This window comes from Tamandua tetradactyla, chromosome 12 (assembly GCF_023851605.1).
Source record: "Tamandua tetradactyla isolate mTamTet1 chromosome 12, mTamTet1.pri, whole genome shotgun sequence".
Classification (NCBI taxonomy): Eukaryota; Metazoa; Chordata; class Mammalia; order Pilosa; family Myrmecophagidae; genus Tamandua; species Tamandua tetradactyla.
In genome coordinates, this window is record NC_135338.1 from 3,483,976 (window position 1) to 3,509,015 (window position 25,040).

Below are 25,040 nucleotides of genomic sequence, written 5' to 3' on the forward strand. Positions count from 1 at the left end.
GCCTCACATCAACCGCCTTGTTCAGGAATAACGTAGACCAGTAAGCTCAACACACGTGTTCAAGCCTTAGCTCTGCCACTCACCTGGAGCATGTATCTTAGCCTCCCTGGGCTGCACCCAGATGCCTCATCAAGAGGGGCTAGATCATAAGGGAATCGATGTATCTCAAAGGTACTCTAAGAATTAGAATTAATACATCTGAAGCACTTAGCCTGACACCTAATGAATCCTTATTAAGTACTTATTATTATTATGTGTTATTCCACGCTCCGTACTCCATTCCTCAGGTCTCTGCTGCAGAATTCTAAGATAGAAGGAACAAGTTGAAACTCATGAAAGAGGATCATTTAGCCTCTTCAATATGCACATTACACAGCTACTTTCACCACCAAATTACTGTTTGTAGTTCTGTTGATCTGCTCTCCACATTCAAATATTGTAAGTTTTAGACTCTGGACGGGGAAAGGAAGGGCAAATTATGTACTTGTCTTTTGACATGAAATCTAAAGCCTACTTAGCCTGGAAAAATTAATTATGCTCATGACTTGGAGATTTTTATAGAAGACTCTTTCCTGTCCAAAAGGAATACCCTGAAGCAAGGCCATCTCCAAAAATGTGCTTACTAGAAAGGGTTTGAGAAGGGAGGCCATCTATGCTTGACTATCCTGAGACTCCTAAAATAGTGGGAAAAGGAAAATGGTTTGTTAAGAAACACACCAGAAAAGGGAACTGGGGGAGAATGAGTACACAGCCCAGCACAGAGAAAGGAACAGAAATAAGTCCTCCTAGCAGGTTTGACAAGGTCATTCTCCCAAAGTGGAAACTGAGAAGCCATCATGTGAACTACGGTATTGGGTAAGCGACTCGAGCCTGACCTCAATAACTGAACTGGCAGTTCAGGACAGCTCCTGGATTTAAACATTTAAAAATCCTTTGTCATGGATGATCTCTAAAATCCCTTGGGCTTTAAAGAGCTGGAAATCTGGATCTGGTGAAAACAGAAGGTCACATGGGCAAGCCCTGGGCTGTATTTCTAGAAGGAACACAAAAGTCACCAGAACAAAGAGGAGCAGGCTCAGTGCTCTCATCAGTGCCGACCTGCCAGGGACCATCTCGCCCAGCTCACTCACAAGCTAAATAGTGGGGCACAGGCCCGAGTGCCACCCCACGCGGCTGGGTCACCCCACACCTTGGCAGCTGGCTCCACAGGCCTGAAAGAATAAGCATTCTCCATGGGCCTTCCTTGTGATTCTTTTTCTCTTGAGTAAATGACAAAAATTGTTTCATTCAACAAATTGCCAAAAACAAAGGAAAAAAAAGGATTAACGCATGCTACACACTGTCAAGCAAAGCTTATTTTCACAGGAACACATGGTGTGCAAAAGATCCCTCAGCCTGCCTCTCTCTGCACCACAGAACACTTCTGTACTGTGAAACCTGGACCACCTAACTCCACTTCTACAGGCTTAGTGGTGCTAGGGCTCTCATATTTATTTCCCCTTCTTTCTATGCATCCAATTTCATGAAGCAGGAACCCTAGCAGTGGATGTGGATAAAATCAGAATTCTCAGAGCTGGGAGAACTTTCAGAGGTCACTGGGATGGTTAATTTCACGTATCAACTTGTCTAGGTTACAGTGGCCAGTTTGGTCAAGCACGGGCCTGCCTCTTGCTGCAGAGGTATTTTGTAGATTGGATTTGCATCTATAATCAGCTGATTACATCCACAATCAGTGGATTGCATCTACAATCAACAAAGGAGACTGCCCTCAGCATTGTGGGGATCCTCCTCATCTAATCAGCTGGAGGTCTTAAAAGCCATAACTGAGAGTTTCAGAGATCAGAAGGATAATTTCTGCCTCAACTTCAGCACTGGCCTTTGCTGGAATTTCCAGCCAGTCAGCTTCCCTTGGAAATTCTGACTAAGGACTTCAGTATCACTTTTATCAGAGTTTCCTGCTTGCAGCCTGCCCTATGGAGTTCAGACTTGCCAGTACCCCCACCCCATGGCCACATGAGCCTATTTCTTATAAGAAATCTCGTGTGTGTGTGTGTGTGTGTGTGTGTGTGTATGTTTGTGTGTTGATATATAGTTATCTGTCCTTTGGTTCTGTTTCTCTGGAGAACCTTAATGTAAATATCCAGTTCATTGCAAGCCTGAAGCAATGTCATACCTCTTCTTTCCATGTAAGAAATTTGGGTCCCTCCAAGGACAAGCTTCATGGTGGTCCGAAGATGGACTGGCATGCCTTCAGCCCAGTGAACTTTCACACTTGAGGAAGTCACTGTCCATGAGAACCAGCAACACAAAACACAGTCCCACAAGTACAGGTGATGGAGTCCCAGGTAGGGACCCACAGCTTAAGAGCTGACTTGCCAGATCCGGACCCAGGAAAGGCCAATGGATCCGTCTGTGTTTTCACACAGAAGATGAGAGCCTGGAAAATGTCTGCTGTAAATAAGCCAGCTCAGTTTTCTGGTACCAGATACAGTTTCACCCATTCTCGGTCTAACAACCTATAAAACTCTTTTCAAACTTCTTTGCACTCATATATTTTTTAAACCGATTCTTACTACATCACAGTAGTACATACTGTTAAACAACTATTATTCAAAATAGTTGTTTAAAACTATTTTGATTAAGAAAAGAGACCATATCTTACTTTTGCACAGTACATACATATGTACTTTCTATTGAAGATAAAAGTATAAATAAATCTGTTATCCAGTCCCACAACCTCTGTTCCATCACAGCTCCAAAACCAACGAGAATCTCAACAGTAAAACTTAAAGTCTTCTTTCCTTTACAGAGTCTAGTTCTTTAACTATAATTTGATAAGAAAAATCTATCAGGTCTCAACATATACGTCTTCCCTATCTGATTCAGCATCTTATTTTTCAGTAAGCTGGTTCTCGAGAGAGCCATTCTTTTGGAAGATCTAACACTAGGGCTATAATCATTTGAGATTCATTAATTTCTTAATTGAAGTTACAGTAAATTCTTTCTCAAGACAGTACTGTAGTCTCCAGTTCATTCTCTTGATTTATCAATTCAAATAACCGATCCCTTTGGCTTCTGTTCCACTGTAAACACCCACCAGGCAGGAAAATGAAATCCCAGGAATAGCCACCTATATTCCAGGCTACCCTGTAAGTAACTGGAAAAACGTAAGACCAAGAAGTCTGCGTGTGGGCGGGCCGCGGTGGCTCAGCGGGCAAAGTGCTTGCCTGCTATGCCGGAGGACCTCGGTTCGATTCCCGGCCCCAGCCCATGTAACAAAAACAAAAAAACAAAATACAATAAAACAAGAAAATGTTTAAAGATGTTTCCCTTTCTTCCTTCCTTCCTTCCTTCTATCCTTCCTTCCTTCTCTCTGTCTTTCCTTTAAAAAAAAAAAAAGAAGTCTGCGTGAGAAGAGTCAATGGAACAACTTCATTTGCAACAATATATATACAGATCCACGGAGAAGCTTGGAGGAACCGAATGGCCTTGTCGAGAGCTGCAGCGTCACCGGCTCTCTTACAGCTCTCTAACCTTGGCAGCTGCACCATCCATTGTTAGCTGGCAGAGAGCAACTGTAAGCCATCTTTTGGGATGCTAGTCTTCAGTGGGTAAGTTAAGACTAGTTTTTCCTTATCATGGGGTAATTAGTGGACCTGGTTGAAGACGCCTCGGTGGATGAGGGCACACTGGAAAATGTGCAGTGAGAAATGGAAAGATCTGCTGCATTGTCACGGAGGGCTGAACGCCTCCGCCCTGCGGACTTGGTGGCCCAGCCACAACAACGACACTGGTGCAGGGCGGGGTTCCTGTGGAAACACTTACAGCGCGGCTCTTCTGGTGGAAACGTGGCTCTGAAAACAGCCAAGACTGCACAGGGACACAGTCCAGGGGAATGGCAGGGCTGGGGCACACAGGTCAGACCTCCAAACCACGGCATTCATCACCCTCATACACACGGGGATGGAAATCTGTGAGTCATTCAAAGGATAAGGGCTGCAAATACGCTCTTTTCTGATTTTCAACCAGCTGATCCTTCACTGATGCACAATTGAGGGCAGCTCCCCAAGCCTTTCCTTTTCCAGCTAGAAAAGGGCAAAAGCACAATAATCTACATCCATATGAGTTAGGTTGACCATATTACCTGCTAATAAGTGAGTTCTCTCTGCCTTCACCATCCCCCTACCTGAATTTAATTCCTGGTTGAGGCTTAAAAAGGGCACTCCCTTCCCCAGCAAGCAAGTCTGGCAGTCTTGCTCAAAACAGAGTTGGACTTCTAAGCTACACTCCGCCCCTCTCGTGAGATGGCCCAAGCTGCCCTGCAGGTAGGCAGGGACACTTCAGAGGCAGGTCACTGGCTGAGGACCTGATGGGGTCAACCCCACTGCCAACCTCGTCGGGTCACCACTGACTTTTTTTTTTTTGCATGGGCAGGCACCAGGACTTGAACCTGGGTCTCCAGCATGGCAGGCGAGAACTCTGTCACTGAGCCACCAATGCACCACCCACACCACTGGCTTTTACCACCTCCGGGATAAAGAAGAGAACTCTTTTCTCACACCTCAGCTCAAAGGAGCAAATTCAGCAAACATGTATTCAGCAGCCTCCAGGGGCTAACGCAGAGCCCCTGCCTCACAAAGCACACTCCTACTAACAACACGAACCAGGCAGAGCCTGCTTTTTAAGAGGCACTAAACATTGTCAGCCCTGTGTGAAATGACCCACATAGGTAAAATTCCACAGGAAAAAAAAAACAAATTCCAAGGCAGGGGGTGGGGAAGGAGAAAAGGAGAGCCTGCACCATCCCAAACCTGGTTAATCCCAACTTTCCCTTAAGACTGAATTTGGTGGTCACCTCCTCCAAGAAGTCCACCCTGAATCCCCAGGCTTCAATTCCCTACCACCCTGCACATGTTTCTATTCTTGAACTCTACTCGATGATGAAATTGCAGGTTTGTGCTGCCTCTCCCACGACAGGTTGAGAACCTGGAGATTTGTGCTCCCAGCACCAAACACGGTCTCTGGCCCTAGGAAATGCCCAGTTAATGCTGCAAGCTGGAGCCTGGAAGTGTGCGCGTCAGTGCATGCCTAGTTGTTCAGGCCAGTTTGTAGCTACGGGGAGAGAGACGTATTTTTCTCTATACCTCTCCATCCCTGCTAACTTTTCTAATGTTGCACAAGTCCTTCCATGTAGATGACAAGGGAACACCTGCCCACTCCCCCCAACACCTAGTGAAACTGCAGAGCATCAGACACAAGCAGAGGCAAGCAAGGCCCATCCGCTCTTTAGTACTAGATCATGAACCAGAAGACAAGGAGACGTGGGAGACAAAAGCAGGAGACATAGGCATGAACCAGACTACGGGAACCTTCCCAAATTTCTTTAAAGGAAATGGAGAACTTTTAAAAGCTTTTCAGCAGGACAGAGATTAGAGTTGAGTTTTAGAAAACTCATCCAGGCAGCTCTATGGAAGATGGGTTTGAACGAATAAAATTAGATTCAAGGAGATCATTCCCAAGGTTACTGCAATAGTCTATATATATGATAAAGGCCTAAATGAGTATGAAGCTGATGGAAAAGAATAAAGAATATTCAAGAAGCATTCAACAAGCAAACTCAGTGGGACTTGACAATTGACTAATTCAGTGAAAAAGGTTAGAAGAGTCTAAAATAATGTCCAGGTAACTAATTGTGATACCTGTTCTGATTGGGAAAGCAGGAAGAGGAGCAGTTTAGTGAGGAAGATGAGGTATTAATTGGGATATGTGAACTTGGAGGTGCCCGAAGGACATCCAAATAGGTCTGTCCAGCAGGCACACCACACCTGGGACCTTAGACCTGTCCTGGGATCACCTAAGCTGGTTTCCTCAGGTAAGAAATGCAGGTACTGTGGTAACTACCTCCCCGTCAGGGGTTGTGGTGAGAAATTAAAGGAGATGCCTGCCCCCATCCTAGAAGCAGGGAAAAGACAGGAGACAGAGCTCTGGGTAATCTGGGTAAGACCACCAAAGGTGAGATATTCTGGAAAGAGAAAGAAACAATGTAAGGACAAGACCCTGGGAAATGTCAATACTTTGGAAAGTTGGGGAATGATAAAAGAGACACCAAAACAAAAGCAATAATAACAAAGAAATAAAAAGATCATAGGAGGTGACAGAGAAACACAGAACACGGGAGGCAGAGTCTCAAGGGGTCTCAGCTAATACGAAAAACAAGGCCTACAATGCTGACAGGGTCACTCACGGGCTTTGCCAGCACCACGGCCACGGGCCACGGCGTGGTGTGAGCAGAAGTCAGGCTGAGGGGGGTAAGGAGAGGGCGGAACCTGTGCAGACGGCAGCCACGGGCCACGGCGTGGTGTGAGCAGAAGTCAGGCTGCGGGGGGTAAGGAGAGGGTGGAACCTGTGCAGACGGCAGCCACGGGCCACGGCGTGGTGTGAGCAGAAGTCAGGCTGCGGGGGGTAAGGAGAGGGCGGAACCTGTGCAGACGGCAGCCACGGGCCACGGCGTGGTGTGAGCAGAAGTCAGGCTGCGGGGGGTAAGGAGAGGGCGGAACCTGTGCAGACGGCGGCCACGGGCCACGGCGTGGTGTGAGCAGAAGTCAGGCTGCGGGGGGTAAGGAGAGGGCGGAACCTGTGCAGACAGCTCATTAGGGAAGCGGCTGAAGAGGAAAGGGGGATATTAAGCCCCACCTCAAAAAGAAAAGCAAGCAAGGCCAAGAGAGGGCTGGATGGTTTGTTCTGTGGGAGCTGGAGAGATCTGGGGATATTTCTGAAGAGGCGGTGTCAGGGGACAGGGAGAGGGTGAGGGTGGAGGAAAGGAAAAGCCTGGCCCAGCAAAGAACTGAGAGACGACCCCAACCCGGCAGGTGGGGGGCTGGACGTGAGCAGGGAGTGTGCCTCGACCCTGAGAATGAGGGGCACTGGACAGCAGGGCTGTGGAAGGGGATGTGATCCGCGGAAGTTCATACAGGCTGGCTTCATCCTTCTTTGAAGCACTCGAGCTCCTGCCCACAGAGAATAATTTAGGTGTTAGGAAAGAAACAGGTTGTCCCTGATATTATAACTGACACTAGTCTGAGACTTTCTAAAATAATGGCCTTACTTTTAATAAAATAAAAGTAAGGAAATAAGGGGTCCTGCTAAGAGTAAGAAAGAGCTGTGGAGGAATTTAAGGAATGGTGAGACTCCATTATTCCCTCTTCCAATTCTCTCAGTTTCTCCTTTTCAACTTAAACTTCATCAAAGAATTGTCACTCTATCATTTGTCTTGGAAATACTAATGGAGATCATATTAATGAGAAGACTCATTTAATATCTCGACAGAAACAATTTTTCAGAATCATTTTCCTTGATTTGAAACAAACATCTACATACCCAAGCTCAAGAGGACCAAATCACAGCAAAAGGAGTCGACAGGGACCCGTCAGAAGTTCAGTTCACAAACCAAAATGCACTCTGGGATCCTAACGAGGCAACTTCCAGAGTCATTTATTTTGCCAGAACAGGATATCTTAAGGGAAAAAAAAATGCAAAACAGGTTTAATAGGTGACTGTCACCTCAAGGTCACAGCTGAACCTCAGTCAAGAAAATGCCCCCTACTGAAGCCCTATTCTCCGTGCCAGGGACAGGCTGCCCTTGACGCCTTCCTGACACCTGAGTGCCAGGAGCTGGTTTAAGTCTCTCAGCCTTCCCTCTTTTGAAAAACCATCTCTTATCACCTAAACAAAAGAAGTTAACATTTTATCTGGGTAATCTGGGATCCCACCCTTCCTTTCATATGCTGTTTACCCACTTAAATAATCAAGGGAACAAAAATCACACTGGCATACTCGAAATTCTCTCTACTCCTGAGGTGGCTCTAAACTAAAAAAAAGAAATGTCAATGGCTATACCCAAAATGTGAATTTTAAAGGGAAAACCTTTTAGCAAAGATAATACAGACAAACAGTATAGATTTGGGAATTCCTTCATTCTACAAACGCTTCCTGAATCTCTACCACGTGTAGGGCACTTTGCCAGGTGCTAGGGGGAAGCTGAGGGTCTCTAGAGGTCACACGCATCAGAAAGCAGAAGCCAGTGGCCCAAGGGAGGGCGGAAACTCAAGAACACATTCTCACTCACCCCCAGACATCTGCAATAGCAGCGCCCCTGAGAATCAATACAACCACAACCCAGGTACAGGATGTGTGCATGACAACAAGATTCAGAGGCCTGGGTGGAAAGACTCAAAAACAATACATTCTCCGAATAGCCAAAAAGTGAGCAAAAGCTTCTGAACAGCCCAGACAAAAGCTGTGCTAAACATCAGATGCAAGCACTGCTGTCTTACGATGGAGCAAATGAAACAAGTTTCTGAAAAACAATTAAGTATGTACAATTCAGAAAAGCTCTCATTTAAAATTAGCTATGAGAGCTCTAGGACCTAAAATTAAGTGTCCAGTCAATGGACAGAACTAGAAATAATCATCTTCGAAATGAGCCAATATAGAAACAGAAATTTCAAATTTTTCTGCAAACCAAATCAAAATCGTTGGTGAACCCTTGATGCCGGTCTTAAGTTCAAAGTATGCTCTTTTAAAAACTGCAGCTTTTGTCCCTGAAAATATGACAGAAAAATCCACATACAACTTAAACTTAAATCAAGGGAAATATCTCATATGGCCAGTTGAACAGTTTCTCTACCAAGATTTCCCTTAACTGTATCAATAAACATGCTCAGTCCAGCTTTTCAATCTCATCACCTTGCAACTAAATATTGCAACTTGAATTCTCTCCAGTTTGTCAGTTCACACTCACTCAGACCCCTCTATCTGTGCAGGACTGAGTGAGCAAACCAACGCACTCAGTTTCAAAGCCCTCCATTACCTAACTTTGGCCAACATCGTAGCTAGGATAATGCCAGTTTCATCTTCCCACATTCCTGGTAAGATCTTTTGTGCATAATTCATGTCAAATTCTTATCACTCCAGTATGAAGAAACCGTCTTTTCTACCACTAAGTAAGTAGAACTCTCCTATTAATTTATATTTCAGAATTTTAAATAAAAAGCAAATACAGTAATAAGACTCCTAGCTCTAAAATTCTACATAGATATTCATTGTTCTCAAAGTCGATTTCAGAAAGGGCTGAGCCTGTGACTTCATACTGAAGTGCTGGGGGTAGAGCGGTGGTGGCGATGGTGGCGGAGATAATAAGTGGTTTTTATGCAGCGGTGTGTACCATGTGCTGTGCTAGATGTTTACACAAATCCTCACAGTACTCTCACATGACCCTGGGAGGTAGATGCTGGGCTCCAGATGAGAAAACTGAGGCCTGGAAAGGTTCAAGGACCTCTTGCTAAAAAGAAATAGAACTATTAGTTGAACTCCGTTCTGGCTGACTCCCAGCACACTGTGATGCACTGATAATTATGGTAGTTGTCCAATAAATAATCCTAAAGCCTGTATTTGTGTATTAGTCCATAATTGCAGATTCTACACGCTGCATGCTAATTTGAGCACACACCAAATAAATGCGGAAGGGAGGATCAGAAATACTCTGGAGATCAGGAAGATGCATTACCTGAAATTATTCAAAACAGGCAAAATTATCCAGAGTTTAATCCACAAAATGATCAACAAAGTAAATGAACTTTCAGTAGTAAGCAAGAATCAGTCATACCTAGTTTTTTATAATGGCTGCAGTTCGATTTCCTTTGTGATTATATCATATTGGCACTGTGCTTATTAATTCATAGTTTTGTAAAACAAATTCTTTGAGGCCACATCAATTATATAGCTGCAATACAATTACTCAATCCCCTTAAATCACTGAAACTTTCCACTAATTCTTATGAGTTGGTAGAAGACAAATATCTCATTCAGAAATCCAAGTCTGGAATAAACTTCAGTCCTTGGGTCCTTCCACATAATTCTCTCTTTAGAGTATATGATGCTTCTGGGATTCATTTAAGAGGCCCTAACAAGATCCCGTCCCCAGAAAACCTTTACATTGCCACTCCCTGTCCAAAATGCAACCATCTGAGTGTGTTTCCTTGGCCACTATGGTCATTTTCAGAAGTCCTTTGTCAAACTATTCATTCCTTTGGGAAATTAAAAACAACCAAAGCTCCCATTTTTGAGGGCCTATCTTGTTAAAGGAATGTTTTGAGTATTACAGCTCACAGTCACAACAATCCTATGTGGTAGCAGCATTTTCCAGATGAGAAAACCAAGACTAAGAGATTCAGGGGCTTGATCGTTACTAAGTAGCAGAGCTGGGGTGAATGCACCAGACTGCTGAAATCAAGTCAACCCTCTTTCTATCCTTTCTGTCAATCCCTCCACATGTCAAGCTTGTTTCCACTTAGAGCCCTTGCCTTAGCTGTTCGATCTTCATGGAATCCTCCTTCTCTAATCTTCACCTGGCAGGTGCCCTCTTGTCAGGCTCTCAGCCGGAATGTCACCTTCTCTGTGAGACCGCCTCTGACCACTCCAGGTAAGCAGTCATCTTGTCACACTCTATCGCATCACTCTCTTTTAATTCTCCATTTGTTTTCTTATTCTCTGGTTTATTTGTTCATGTTTTGTCTTTCCATGCTCGGTAGACACTCAGAGAGCTGAGCTTCCAGGTGCGGTTCTCTGCCCTATCTGTAATACCTGGAGAGGTGCCTGGAACACACCTGGAACCCAGTGGCCATGCAATAAAGGTCTATAAACGACTGGTTGGCTTTCCTGCTGCTTTGACCACGCATGGAGAGAGAGTCAGGAAAAATTTTGGCCTGAAGTCCAGACGGCTAGATTCCAGCTTTAACTCTACTGAGCTCTGGAACAGCTAGTTCTCTGATACTGTCCCCTCAGCTCAGTTTCCACCATCATCAGGTTGTTTTCCAAGGTGCCAGCTAAGCAAGTGAGAACTCAAGAGAAGATCAGAAAACCTTTCGGGTGAGAGGGAAAGGCTCAAGCCATTGGGGAGCAAGGTTCAAAGGGCAGGAAGAATGGGCAATCATCACCTGACCTCATCGTTCTATTGAGTAACACAGCGGGGCACCTAAATGTTCATGACACCTTAAAAAGAAGGTATGCGTTTAAAGAAAAAGGTATAAAAAAAGATACATCCTGTTTTTTTTCATAGGAGAAAAGTTTATATTAACAAAAGATACGAAGCCGAGGTCACTCAGCTGTCCTAGTTCTTTTTATTTTTGTTTTAGACTTTGATCTACAACCTCAAAGAAACCCCTTCAAAACTAGAGGCTTTTGAAAAATACCTAAATAACACAACCAAATAGGTCCTAAAATGGGTCATCACCTAGTGTATCTCACCAGGAGCTACAAGTAATGAGATTACATTCTCTCAAGCACATCCTTTGTTCTAAAATGCATAGGGCCTCTATTTTATTTTAGTTATTAATTTAGTTTTATTTAGTTATTTAGTTATTTTAGTTAACTCTCCCTGACGGTTAACTGCTGCAAGTGCCCTCAAATACAGGGAGGAAGGTTAGAACCAGACCCTGGGAATGAAGAATAAAAGGATACTGTCAATATGAGCTTAAGTATATTTTTCTAGAAACAAGGTCCATAGCTTTCATCATCACTAAAAAGGCCCATGGCTCAGAAAAGCTTTCAAAATTTCTGCTTCACATGGACTCAATCTGCTATCAACTCTTCTGTACTTTAATGAAACAACAATAATATATAATTAAAGCACCTAAGAAGTCCACAGTTTACAAATACATGCATTCCGGCTAGGGAATTATGCTCTCCATGTGTGACTCTGGTGTGCTCTTCCAAAGATAATTTCAGAGCCCAAGACAGATCTGAGAATCAGCAGAACAGCCCCCAGAAGATATGTATTATCCAGCGGAACCATAACTAGAATCACACAAATCTGAGACCAGAAGGGGCCACAGAGCTCAGGTTTCCCAAACCTCTGACATTAGAGGTGAGAAAAGCAAAGTCCAGGGTGAAGACAGAGGCCCCAGCGTTATATTTCAGGGCTACGGGAAAGAGATGCAGACAGTGCTATGCATGCAAGGGCCAAAAGACGACTTCCACGTGAAAATGCAAACTACTTGGTGGTTTTGCTTTAAGTGCCTTGAGACTGGGGGCTAGGTCTGCAAACGGCTATCCAGCCAGGGCTAGGGACCGGACCTGTTCACACTGGCCCTCTATGACTTATTTCATTAATGCAAATAAGAGGGGCTCATGTCAACAACATTTCTATCTCCGGAAAATTCTTTAATTTTTTTTTTTTTTTACCACAAACACAAATGAAATATCTCTGGTTCTCTTTTAAACAGTTCTCTCCCTTGAGGTTAAAGGTATGCAAAGGGTAAAAATTTACGTAAAATCAAAAGATTTTCAAGAAGGTAGCACATATTAAAAGTACTGCTGGTGAGTCTCCTATTCAGTGGTCTTTCTTCTATAAAGACCTCTGTGCTTTGACAATTACTGCTCTAATTTTCCGGTGCTACAGAAACAGACTAACATAACAATCTTGATAAATATCTTCAGACAGTATCATGATTCTCAAAAAAAATTTCTGTCTCATAAAATTCTTCACCCTAGCACTTAAACTCTATGACAGCCAATACCCTTGGGCTCATTCCTCCATCTAATTAAAACGTCTGTCCTAGAAATGATTTACAGTATTTGTCATCACCGAGGGTGAATATATATAGACTGGTGGCTACAGACACTGCAGAAGTACAAAGTATTAATTACCCCGCTGGAGAGACAACCTTCTAGCAAAAGCCAAAGTGGAATATTCAGGAAACAGTAATATAACTTACAACCATCCCACAGAACAAGGGGTGCATTAGTGTAAATCAAGAAATATAACTGCATGACAGCTCCGGCTCCAGAAAGAGGACCCACTGTACTTCCTTCAGGCTGATTCTAAGCCGAGGATATAATAATATAAATTTATTATTTATATTATTATAAATATTAAAAATTATTATAAATAATAAAATAAATTTATTATTTATATAATAAATTATATAAATAATGCCAGTGTCAATAGCAAAACATACCAGTCACGTAAACATGAGCTAAATCCTCCCCAAGCCTAAGCAATTTAGATGTGGGCCAATTTAATTCTGAGGAGTTACTAGCTTTAATAAGAGACTATTTGTTTTGACTGCTTACAACCAAATCAATTACTCCAAAAGGGAAGAAATGATGTAATTGCCTCATATAAGGAAACGGAGGCTTTAAGGACTAAGGACTCCCTTAGAGACAGACATTCTAGTACAAGCCCCTCCATTAAATAAACAAGGGAATTGTTTGATAAGTAACCTGATAATCCTTACCCCTGACAAGTAGAGGCTTAGCCTAAGGTCACAGGTGAAAGGTAGCCAAGCCAAAGCTTGAACCCAACTCTCTGGGCTCCCATTACAACACAGCACTCATATATTGCTGGACATTGTATACTGAAATACAGAGACATTTTGTTAAATTGGATAACGAGTGCAATAGCTACTTTGTAGTAAGAGTTAACTCCCCATATATTTACTAGTAAGCCAGCTTCCTCTGAAATTCTAGGACACAAATATTTATGTATATACATACATATATAGCTAAAATTTCTAAATAAATATATCTCAATATTTGTAGATATTATGTGTGTGTGTGTGTGTGTGTGTGTGTGTGTATTGCCTTGGTTGGTTTAAGTCACAGGGAGTGATGAAGTCTGTGAAAAACCGGAGCAGCAGGGCACTAAATGTCTTCAGGGCCAATGTTAAACAACACCTGTGCCCACTGACCACGTGTGCAGGCCGTCTGCGGACCTGAGACTTATCAGGCTTTTCCCGCTGTTCTAAACTGCACTGTGACCCTCCTGCTTCAACTCTTGTGACTCTCTTATGACCTGTACAAAGCTTAAGGCCTTTGACAGTTTGAAGAGGATGTTATTGTTTTCTGCCTCGGGGAGTGCAAAGTTCTTTCAGGTCATCTCTTCACAGGCATCGTCATTCAGTTCCCACCCAGCCTTTCCGAAGATGGAAACATTTCCATGGATGAGGAGACTCTACAAGGCCTATAAAGGAATGGGCTGTGACTGTCCTGTCCAAAGGCCCCTCTGGGGTCGAGTGCTGTGCTTGGTACATAGTTGGTGCTCAAGACAGTTGAATGCTCACCCAGGGCTTGGCGTTTCATCTAGACATTTACAGTCAGCCAGAGTAGCTACCCCAGGGGCCAAGGGGATGATCTGAGGCAACCATCCACACCGTTACATCCTGAATTCTCTCTCATCAATATCACACGCTTCCACAAAAACCCAATCACTCATCCGTCCGTTCATTCAGGATGGCGCGGGGGGCGAGGGGGACCTCAGGACGCTGAGGGAATCAAGAGGGGGGCCAAACCCAGACACCGCATGCCAGGGTGTCTTACATTTTCCAGGTAACTGAGACAGAAACTGAGATCTGAAGCCCAGGTAGGAATTAGCAAGGAAAGAGTGGCCTTCAAGGAACTGAGAGAAACTCACTGAAACTGGTTAACGGTGTGTGCTGGGGAGAGGTGAGAGAGACGCTCAGGGGCCAAATCAGGCCTAACCCTGTAAGCCATCTGAAAGACTCTGGGCTTTGTCTTAAGGGCAGTGAAGAACCACTGCACAGTTTTAAGAAAGAATGACACGATCAGTTTGGCGACCGCAAGAGACCACATTGGGTACAAGGATAAGAGTGGAGAAGAGTAATTAGGAGAGGTGATTCCAACTGGGGCCTCATGTTTAACAAATTCTAATGGAGTGGAGCAAAGCAGTCAACAGAAAGCGTACCCAAAACTCCAACAAATCCAAGGTCTCTCTCTTATTCTAATTGCAACCCACCTCATAAATCTGCATTGCACTTTTACCAAGACCACTAATTGCCATTCTAAACACTTCCTGGGTACCAGAACTGTGCTAAGGGCTGAATAACGCGACCTGGAAAACGCTCTCTACAGGGCAAAGACGTGAGACACAACCTGTATGGTGAGAAGCAGCTGGTCCCACTGCAACAGAGAAATTGCGACGAAACCGAAGCCACTAGATGTCCAATACAACTCCTGCACACGGGCTCCAGGAAACTCCACAAAGAACCTCAAATTTGCTTTTTGCCCTAAACACTTTGGGTTAATCAGTTCATATTAGATTCTCCCTAATCATCTGCTCAGAAAAAAAAAATCAATTGCGAGAATAACTAACTGCATCACAACGGGCAAAAGATGATGTACCACGAGCTAAAGAATCTGGAGGGATTCTGGTGCTAGAAGTTCTCCCCTGGATCCAGAAGTCAAGGGAAAATTAATCAACAAAACTGCCGGGTTGCAAACCCGCCTGCTTCACCTGACAAGACTACAAAACAGATCCCTCACTGGGAAACTGAGAAAAAGCCACACTGCTATGCTGCAGGGAACAGGGCGTCTTCAGGAGAGCTGAACCAGGAAATCAGGCTGGGGTCGCGCCAGGCAGGGCCTTCCTTCCCGAGGGAGTGCCAAGATCTTTCCATGACGCAGCTCCTCCTGCCTGCCCCCCCCCCCTCTAGATACCGGCTCCCACTTGGAAAGCTGGTGAATTCAAAAGCAAATACATGAAAGAAGGAGGTAGGGTCTTAAACTTAGGTGAACCATCAGTTTTCAGAAGTCCTAGAACTGATGTAAAAATAAGCTCTGGAAGAACTAAAAAAAAAAAAAATGACAGTAATAATTTAGACTGTAAGACTGTGTCCAAAATCCAGAAATTATATTTAATGAACTTGTTTTCTTCTTATGTTTGTTTTCGTATGTTGTAAGGCGGGGTCACGTTTCATTCTTTTTCCATTCGAGTATCCCATTATTGCAGCACCATTCGTGGAATATTTTGTTTGGTTGTTTGTTTTTGTTGGTTTCTTTGTTTTTGTTTGGGAAATGCATTGGCCGGGAACTGAACCCAGGTCTCTTGCATGGCAGGTGAGAATTCTACCACTTAGCTACCCTTGCACCCCCTCTTATCTGTTTGTTTGCATGGTCAGGCACCGGGAATCGAACCTGGGTCTCCAGTATGGCAGGCAAGAACTCTGTTGAGCCACCATGGCCCGCCCCCTCTTATCTGTTTTTAAAGCTACTACTATGATATATTTTTTTCTGCACCAAAGAAAAACACAAAGTCATTTTCAAGAGTCAAATCCAATTCTTTCACTTACTAGCATTTTTCAATGTCTTCCTCAGTAAAATACAGCAGTAATAAATATTCTATGAATTTTTTCTACAGCTTTATTGAAATATAACTCTCATACAATAACGCACATATTACTGGGTAAGCACTGACATACATATATAACCGTAAAACCATCACCACTATCAAAAAAAATTAATCTACCCATCTCCCCAGCCTCCTTTGTAATACATCTCTCCCTCACCTCTACCCCTGTTCCCAGGAAATCACTGAACTGCTTTCTGTTGCTATTCGCAATAATCAGTGTGCATTTTCAAAGATGTTATATATATGGAGTCATATAGTATGCACTCTTTTTTTTGTCTGGCTTCTTTCACTCAGTATAATTATTTTGAGATTCATCCTTGTTGTTACATGTATCAATAGTTCGTTCCTTTTTTGTTGTCTAGTAGTATTCTATTTTATGGATACTGCACAATTTGTTTAAACACTCATCTGTCGGTAGGCATTTGATCCGTTTCCAGTTTCCGAGCTATTACAAATAAAGCTGCTATGAACTCTTCATGAGGACTTCGTATTTCCATTTCACTTGATAAATATCTAGAAGTGACTTGGCCCATCGGTAGGCATTTGTTTAACATTTTAATAAACTGCAAAACTGTTTTCCAACATGATCATACCATTTCACATACCCTTCAACAGCAGAAAAGTTTCAGCTGCTCAGCTTCCTAGCCAACACTTGGTATGGTTGGTCTGTTTCATTTTAACATTTCTAATGAATGCATATCGATATCTCACTTTGGTTTCAATTTGCACTTCTTCAATGGCTAATGATTTCAAACCTTTTTTAACGTGCTATTTTGCCATGGCAGTATCTGTTCAAACCGCCCATTTTCAATTGGATTATTTGTCGGATTACTGAGTTACGACAAGTGTTTTATATATTCATGTGGCAAGTTTGCTGTTATATGTTACAAATATTTTCTCCTCAATCCATTTGTATTCACTTTTTTAAGTGTCATTTTGAAAAGCACTAATTTTTAATATTTACAAAGTTCAATTTATCGATTTTGTTTTTTCTTTTACAGTTGGTGCTCTTTTACATGTCCTACCTAAAAACACCTCTGTGAATCAAGGTCACTAAAATTTTCCTCTATGTTTTCTTCTAGAAAATTTACAGTTAAACTCTTACATTCAAGTCCATGGTCCACTTTTAATTAATCTGTGTATGTGGTATAAGGGTCAAGGGTCATGTTTGCATATGGCCGTCCAACTGTCCAAGCACCATTTGTTGAAAAGGTCATCATTTCCCCACTGAACTACTTTGATACCTTTGTCAAAAATCAATTGATTATATATATATGTGTTTATATATACGTCATCTGCTCTGTTCTAATGACCTATATGACTTTTTTTCTATATGACTTTTTTTATTCCAATACCACAGTCTTGATTATTGTAACTTTATATTAAATCATAAAATTTAAAAAAGTAAGAGTCCTCCAACTTATTCTCTTTCAAAATTATTTAGGCCAGTCAAAGTCCCTTGCATTTCCATATAATTTTAGAATCAGTCTGTCAATTTCTGTAACAAAGCCTGCTGAAATTTTGACTAGGATTGTATTAAATCTATTGAACAGTTAGAAAAAAATGAGACCTTAGCCCTCTTTTATCTTCCCATTCATAAACACAAAATATCTCTCCATTTATTTAGATATTTATTTTGTTTTCAGAACAGGTCTTGCACATTTTTTATCAAATTGACCCCTAAAATTTCCACTTTTGATGCTCATTATAAACAGCATTTTTCTATTTCAGTTTTGATTTTTACTGCTCTTATATAGAAATATGACTGATTTTTATATATTGATTTGGATCTTGCAACCTAGTTAAACTCACTTGTTGGTGCTAGTAGCCAAAATCTGCTGATACCTTAGAATTTTCTACAGAAAATCATTTATCCAAAAATAAAGACAGTTTTACTTCTTCTTTTGCAAATTGTATGCCTTTTATTTATTTTGATTGTTTTATTGCAATAGGTAGGACCCCAGTACAATGCTGGAAAATGTAATGAATGGAAGTGGTAAGAGCAGACATCCTTGCCTTGCTCCTGATCTAAAGGGCATATCATTCACTCTTTCACCACTGAGAGGTTAGCTGCAGTTTTTTCACAGGTGCTCTTTATCAAGCTACAGCAGTTCCCTTCTGTACGTGGTTTGCTGAGAGTTTTTAATCAGTAATTGATGACACATTTTTGTCAAACACTTTTTCTATATCTACTGTGATAACCATATGGCTCTTTTTTTAAATTAGTTGATATAAAGATTTCCATTGATTGATTTTTAAATGTTAAGCTACTCCTGGTCATAAACCCTGTTTCCTAATGATGTACTATCCTTTTGATACACTTGTGGATTTTATTTGTTAAAATTCAAGAATTTTTGCACCTATGTTTCATGAAGGCTGTTGGTCTGTAGCTGTCTTTTTATGTCTGACTCTGGCATCAGGATAACGCTGTCCTCGTGGACTGAGGTGGGACGTGTTCTCTTCTTTTTCCTGGATGAGTTTGCGTAGAGTCGGTATTGTCTGTTCCTTAAATCTGTGACAGAAGTCACCAGGGAAGCCATCCAGGCCCTTGAGTTTGCTTTGTGGAAGGTTCCACACTGCCACATCAATTACGCTAACAGATCCAGGACTGCTAAGGTTATCTCCCCTTCAGCGAGCTTTGGTAGCTTGTATCTCTCAAGGAATTTGTTCATTTCATTTAGAATGTGAAATTTACTGGAATAATATTGTTCATAATATGCCCTTATTATCCTTTTAAGGTCTGTAGGGTCTGTAGTGATGACGTTTCTCGCATTTTTCTCTTGATAATTTTGGCTTGAGGTTTATAAATTTCACTGATTCTTTTCAAACTAGCTTTTGGCTTCACTGATTTTTTTTCCTCTTTTTTTTTTTTCTGTTTTCTAATTCACTGATTTCTGCTATCTTTACTATTTCCTCCTTCTGCTTACTTTAGGTTTACTTTGCTCTTATATTCTAATTTAAGGTAAAAGCATAATTTGAGACCTTCCTTTCTAATTTAAGCATTTAATCCTATGAATTTACATTTTAAGAAATTCTTTAGCTGTATCACACAACCACGTTAGGTTTTATGTAGATTAGGTGAGCTAATATACTTACAGTCAGCCGGTAAACAAATATTTGGGGGTCTGCTCCATGTAGACTTGGTACTAGGAAACTAATGAATAAATTAAATCTAATTCCTCTCTCATCATCTTAGCAGGGAATAGCAACAAAATGAGTACTAAAATCAATGTTAATTATTATCTTCTTGTTATTTAAAAGTACATTAGTCCTGAAAACGTACTATTTTATTCTAATGCCGAAGTTATCTTTTTTTTGTCTCTTATATTCTAGCAGAAAAATCAGGCTTTTTTTTTTTTTTTGGAAGGTCAGCAATTTGTGGTTCCAATTGCATGACACATAAAAATGTTGTGGAATAAATTCAACTACTGCATTTCTAACTGTCTGAATACACATTTCAATGTAATACACCAAAGATAAATATTATAGAAGTATTTGTGTAACTCCAAACTTTAAAAACACCCTTAGAGCTATAAAGGGTAACTTAAAAAAACAGGCATTACATTTATTTCCAAAATCCCCAGAATATTTTCTGAGCAAAAAAGAAAAAAGAAAGAAAGAAAAGGACCTCTCCATCCTACCTATCCTATCCTCACAAATATATGACAAATTATTTGTTTCAAGATCATTTAAATGCTGACCTTATCCTAATAACACTTACATTTTCCAAAACACCTCCTTACATTAACCATCTAAGTATAATTAATTCAGGCAACTCTAAATATAATTTAATTTACTTCATCCAGCAAGGAAATAAGCAGGTCTGCACATCTCCACCTAGTAAGGCATCTTGGGTCTTCCTATACTTTTGTTTCTTCCAGTCCTCATTTCTTAGTCTTCATTAGGGCACTGGTCTCTTTAGCTGCAAATTCAGATCACCCGGGAAGCCTAACGGTGCTGCTGCTGAGGCCCCACAGCCAGACCTTCCTACCTAATGTCTTTAAAAGTGAAGATTTTTAGGAAGCTCCTGAGGTAATTCAAATATACAAGCTCCTCAGGAGAGAAGCACTAGTCTAGGCTGTCTCAGGGAAGGTCATGACTAATCTATACCATCAAACTTCAGAAATCCATCCTCTAGAGCCTTGCAAGCCTGCTCCTAATCAGACTCAACTATTCCGTTGGGATTTTTATGCACATCTCTATTTCATATCCAGTCATTCAGTAGGTAAAATGCATACCTTTATTATATATTTAGCTATTCCTCTCAAGTACTCTTCTAAATTTCACAAAGTAAGTTAGGCTAAAGAAGAATTAACTCAATATAATATAATGGTTATGGTTAAACAATCGTTTCTTTCTACTTCTATTTAAAAGAAAAGGCTAGCTCTCTACAAGTCACCATGTAATTTTAGAGCATATATGATAAACTTATCAATTCCCTAAGGTAGAAAATGAATGCCTAAATAAGCCTTCATTAGCATCCATCTGACTCCACGGCTTGGCAATTTCAAACAGGTTTTCACATTCCCAGTTCAAAACTGACTCCCCGAAAAGCTGAGCCATTCAACTCCCCAGAGCCTTCAAACGGCTTACTTCGGTTTGCCAAACTAGACACTTTATTATAATTATCACGTCATCATCTAAAAGTGGGGATGAAAGCACCTGCATCCCAAAGACAGTGTGACGATTTAAGAAGCAAAGGTATCTTAGCCCTGTACAGACTGCTCGAGAAATTTTAATTTATTTACAGAAAGTTTGCCTCACGGGAACTATGTGAAAAGCAGAGGCAAGCGTCAATATACAGAACAGCAGTAGACGGGGGTGGGGGAGGTGGAGGCAGGTCTCGCAGCTTCTTCTCAAACCAAGAGTAGCAGAAGCGCATCCTACAGAACTCAAACCTTTCAAACGTGACTGTACCAAAGTCATCTGAAAACACACGCGTAAGCCTCATCTTGAAAAACTGCTAGATAGGAAAACTTGGCCAACGTGCAGACCCAGGAGCTCCGGAGCCTGCCAGCGCAGGCTTATGTTCCTCCGGGATGCAATGGCTGTGCAAGTCGAAACACGTGCGCACGTCTGCGAGGCTGATCCCACACGTATCCACAAACATTATGAATAATACTCGCGAGAATGTATGCCTTTCTCCTAAGCAGCGCTTGCAGCACTTTACCTGCATCAAATCACTTTCATATCACACCTTCCCTGCCTGTTCTGCGTGTTACCCCCGCGCCTGGAGACTTGGGGGCTCCTCTTCCAACACACTCCCGCCCCCAGCCCCGCTTCCCGTTAGCCAGAGCGGCCGCCCGGCCGGTGGACCGCGTCCAGGCCGGCTTCCTCGGGACACACCTGAGCCCGCGCACACACCCACCAGGGCCGCGTCACGAGCGCGGCGGCCACCTGGGCGAGGACCAGAGTCTGGAGGGAATTCCCTCGGCCCCGGAGCTCGGGAAGGCGCTGGGAAGGCGCGGCCCGGGGCGAGCGGGGCAGGCGCGGGAGCAGCAGGCGGAACGGGGAGGGGGCGCGCCGACTCACCCAGCCCTCGAAGGTGTCGGAGGAGCCGGCGGTGCGCAGCAGCTCCTGGAACTGCAGGGTGCAGTTGGCCACGAAGTGGTCGTAGCCCAGCGGCGTCTCGTGGAAGACGGCCAGCTCGAGGTGGCCGCCGTCGGTGACGTTGGCGCAGAACTCCTCGTTGTACGTGGGCTTGTTGGTCTTCTGCTTGGTGCTGGTCTGGCCCACGCGCACCTGGTCCACGCTCACCGTCAGGTAGGGGTCCAGCAGCTGGTAGCCCTTCTTGAAAAGCGAGTGGCGCAGGGACCAGCGGGTGGGCTGCAGCCCCACGGCCTCGCCGATGCGGACCCTCAAGTAGCCATTGAACTTCATGGTGCCGGACGACATGCCGGCGCCGCGGCCGCGGGCTCGCAGCCGGACAGCGGGAAGCCCCGGCTCAGGCCAGCCCTCGCGGCGGCCGCGGGAGCGGAGGCAGCTCCGAGGAGAAGCAGCGCCCGACACCCCCTCGGCCGGCCATGCTGCCGCCTCCGCGGGGTCGTGCCCTCCCCTCCTCCCCTCCCTCCCTCCCTCCCTCCCTCGCGAGGTGGAAAGGAGGGGAGCCCGGCGCCGAGCCCGCCGCGCGCAGGGGCCGCCCGACCGTCCGCTCTCGAGCGCACGGCACTTCCCGGGCGCTGGCGCGGGACTCGCCCCTTCTTCGGGGACGGGAAGCGCCTCTCCCCGGAGAGCCGGAGCGACCCGTCCGGTGAGCTCCAGCCCCAAGCGTGCCTCGCCCCCGCCTCCTCCTGCTCTTTCTCCTCCTGCCCCCGCCTCCGCGGGCTCACGCTCTCCCCCCCGCGGCGAACTTCAAACCAGGAAGCAGCTGCCGCCTCCTCCCCGACTGCAGCCTCGCACCGCCGCGCCGCAGGCTCGCAGACACCCAGCGGCCCTCCCGCGCCTTCCGGACCCGGGCACGGGGGTCGCCCAGCCAACCGCCGGGCCCTGCGGGCGAGTGCCCGGTGCGCGCCCCGCCGCCTGCACCGCCTTCCGCGCGCTCCTCGGCCAGCCCAGGTGCACGCTGCAAGGTAGCAGGGCTCGTTCCCCAGCCCGAGCAAACTCCTGAGGCTTGGGAGACGGGCTCGGGGAGCGCTGGAAGGCGGGGAGGATGCGGAGCAGGAGGAGCCTGGCACCCGCGGAGTGTGGGTAGAAGGTCCTGCCTGGCCATCCCGGAGAGGGCCTGACCCGAGGCGGGCGCGCGGCAGGGAGGTTCCTTTTCCTAATCTTTACTGGGATGGCTCATCCCGGGGTCATCTCGGGCCCATCCTGTTTGTGAGCCTTTCCTGCAGAGTGTAATTACTCGGTTGTTGTTTTTTCTCTCCCCACCCCCCCCCCCCCCTTTAATATGGCAGTAGTAATGATGGAGAGCCTGTCCGCCTCCTTCCCCGGAGAGGTGTGTCTCCTTTCACAAAGAGCAGGAAAGATCGGTTCTACTGGAGACAGACATGGCCGAGACTTAATAAGTCTCTTCCTCTGCGGGGTGGTTCCTGGTCCACCCAAGCCCGCGTAGCAAGATCGGAGGCTGTTCGCACACCTACTATCCCCGACACACATGCCCGGAAGAATTCCCCTTCTTCTAGGAAAAACTCCAGCTTGGCACTGTTTGTTAGTCAGCAGACAGCCACCTGGTCTGTCCCACCAATGGCTCCTGCAGTTTTTGTCACTGGGAGGGCCTCACTGCCCTCTGCTCTTTGGACCAGTACCCCTGCCCCGTCTCTGTACCACAAGGCTTGTTCTCTGAGGGCCAGCCACAACCAATCTGTCTCCCATCAAGACCGCTGTCCTTAAGACACTTTATTACATTCTGTCTCACCACTCTGGTTCCCTTGGGGCAGATTCGTCTTTCTAGTCCCCCGTCCCCTGTGCCCTGTTCTGGGCTCTCAAACTGAGCAGGTTCTCAATTATTTTACCCAGGTAAATGGAGACGTCATCAGTAATAACTGTACACTATGCTATGAAAACAAAGGAGAACAGTGGGTGGGGTCAGGGGGAGGGCCTGTCTTTAAAACACCAAAGCTTCATTTGGGCTTTGGGGTGCACCACACAACCCTAATGACACCTTAGCTTTGCACAGGGCTTGTAAAGCAAGCTCCCAAACATTCAGGGAGCTCCTCTCTGGCTGTGGTGCTCCAGGGAAAGAGGTCAAGTTGACCATTTTAGTCAACTCTGCCACCCGCCCCTCCAAAATATGGAGCCTTAACTTTAAAGAACCACCGAAGGATTTGCAGCTATTAGGCTTTGGCACTGAAAGAAAACAATCCCTAAATGGTGGGCAACTAGACAGTTGCCAAGGTGCTGGGATGTGAGGGGCATCAGACATTCCATATTCCTCCATCAGTCAGTGCCAGGCACCAGTGGGTAATGATGACAGAGCACTGAGCAATGCAGCCATAGCACCTGTCCTCCTGGGGCTCCCAGTCCCATGGGGAGGAGAAAAGGAAGTAGGAAATTACATGTCATGGGTACTACGCAGGAAAAGCCCATGGTGGCATACTGGACAATATAACCTGGAGGAGGTGGTCAGGGAAAGGTCACCTGGAGAAAGAAACAATAGAAGGGGCGGCTCATTCCGAGTTCCTGAGGAAAGGTATGGCTTGACCAGTTTGGGGAACAGATTGTTCTCTAAGTGGCTGGAGCCAAACAAGGTGAAAGGAGAATGGTTGAAATGAAAATGAAAACCCTGACTAGACTGGTAGACCAGGAGAAAGTCTTTGGACATTATCTTTGGACAATTGGAAGCCTCTGCGAGCGGTTAAGCAGAACCAGGACAGGATGAGATTTGTGTTTTAAAATGTCTTGGTGCTTATGGAGAATGGTTTAGAAGGTGCCAGCAGGTGTGGGAGAAACCAGTGAGGAGGCTGTTGCTAAAGTCCAGCAGAGAAGCAATGGTTCCTGGGACTAAGGTGGTGACAACGGAGTGAACACAACTGGGTTAACTTGAGTAGTGTTTAGGAGGTAGAATTGACACATCTTGCTGATGGATTGATTGGAGAGAATGAGGAAGAGGAAGGTATCAAGGATAACTCCCAGGTATCTGACTTGAACACTGTGTCGATTTCTAACATGATATCAGGTTAGAAAATACTGGGGGAGTAGCAGATCTGTGGAGGGAGATAAGGAGTTCAGTTTGAAACATGTTAAATGTGATATGTATTTCTTTGGTACATTTTAAATGGAAACCTAAAGTGGGTAGCTAACTGTGGTTGAGAAACCGAGAGGGACTGTCTGGGTTAGAGACATAAATTTAAGAGTCATTGGAATTTAGACAGCAATTGAAGCTAGAATAGTGGTTCAG

At 44.4% G+C, this 25,040-nt stretch overlaps 1 protein-coding gene and 1 long non-coding RNA gene across 2 annotated transcripts in view; one reads left to right on the top strand and one right to left on the bottom strand.

The window, feature by feature from the left end:
* Positions 1-11,207, top strand: part of LOC143651728 (uncharacterized) — a 27,757-nt gene extending 16,550 nt beyond the window's left edge. The window contains exons 2-3 of the long non-coding RNA XR_013160175.1: positions 10,414-10,480; positions 10,590-11,207. This is a non-coding gene — a long non-coding RNA (uncharacterized LOC143651728). The remainder of the gene's footprint in view (positions 1-10,413; positions 10,481-10,589) is intronic.
* The window catches only part of PRKCH (protein kinase C eta), a 257,755-nt gene extending 235,582 nt beyond the window's left edge, over positions 1-22,173 (bottom strand). The window contains exon 1 of the mRNA XM_077122445.1: positions 21,737-22,173. Coding sequence (XP_076978560.1) covers positions 21,737-22,099 — 363 coding nt within the window. The 5' untranslated portion in view covers positions 22,100-22,173. The remainder of the gene's footprint in view (positions 1-21,736) is intronic.
* Positions 22,174-25,040: the final 2,867 nt, after the last annotated feature.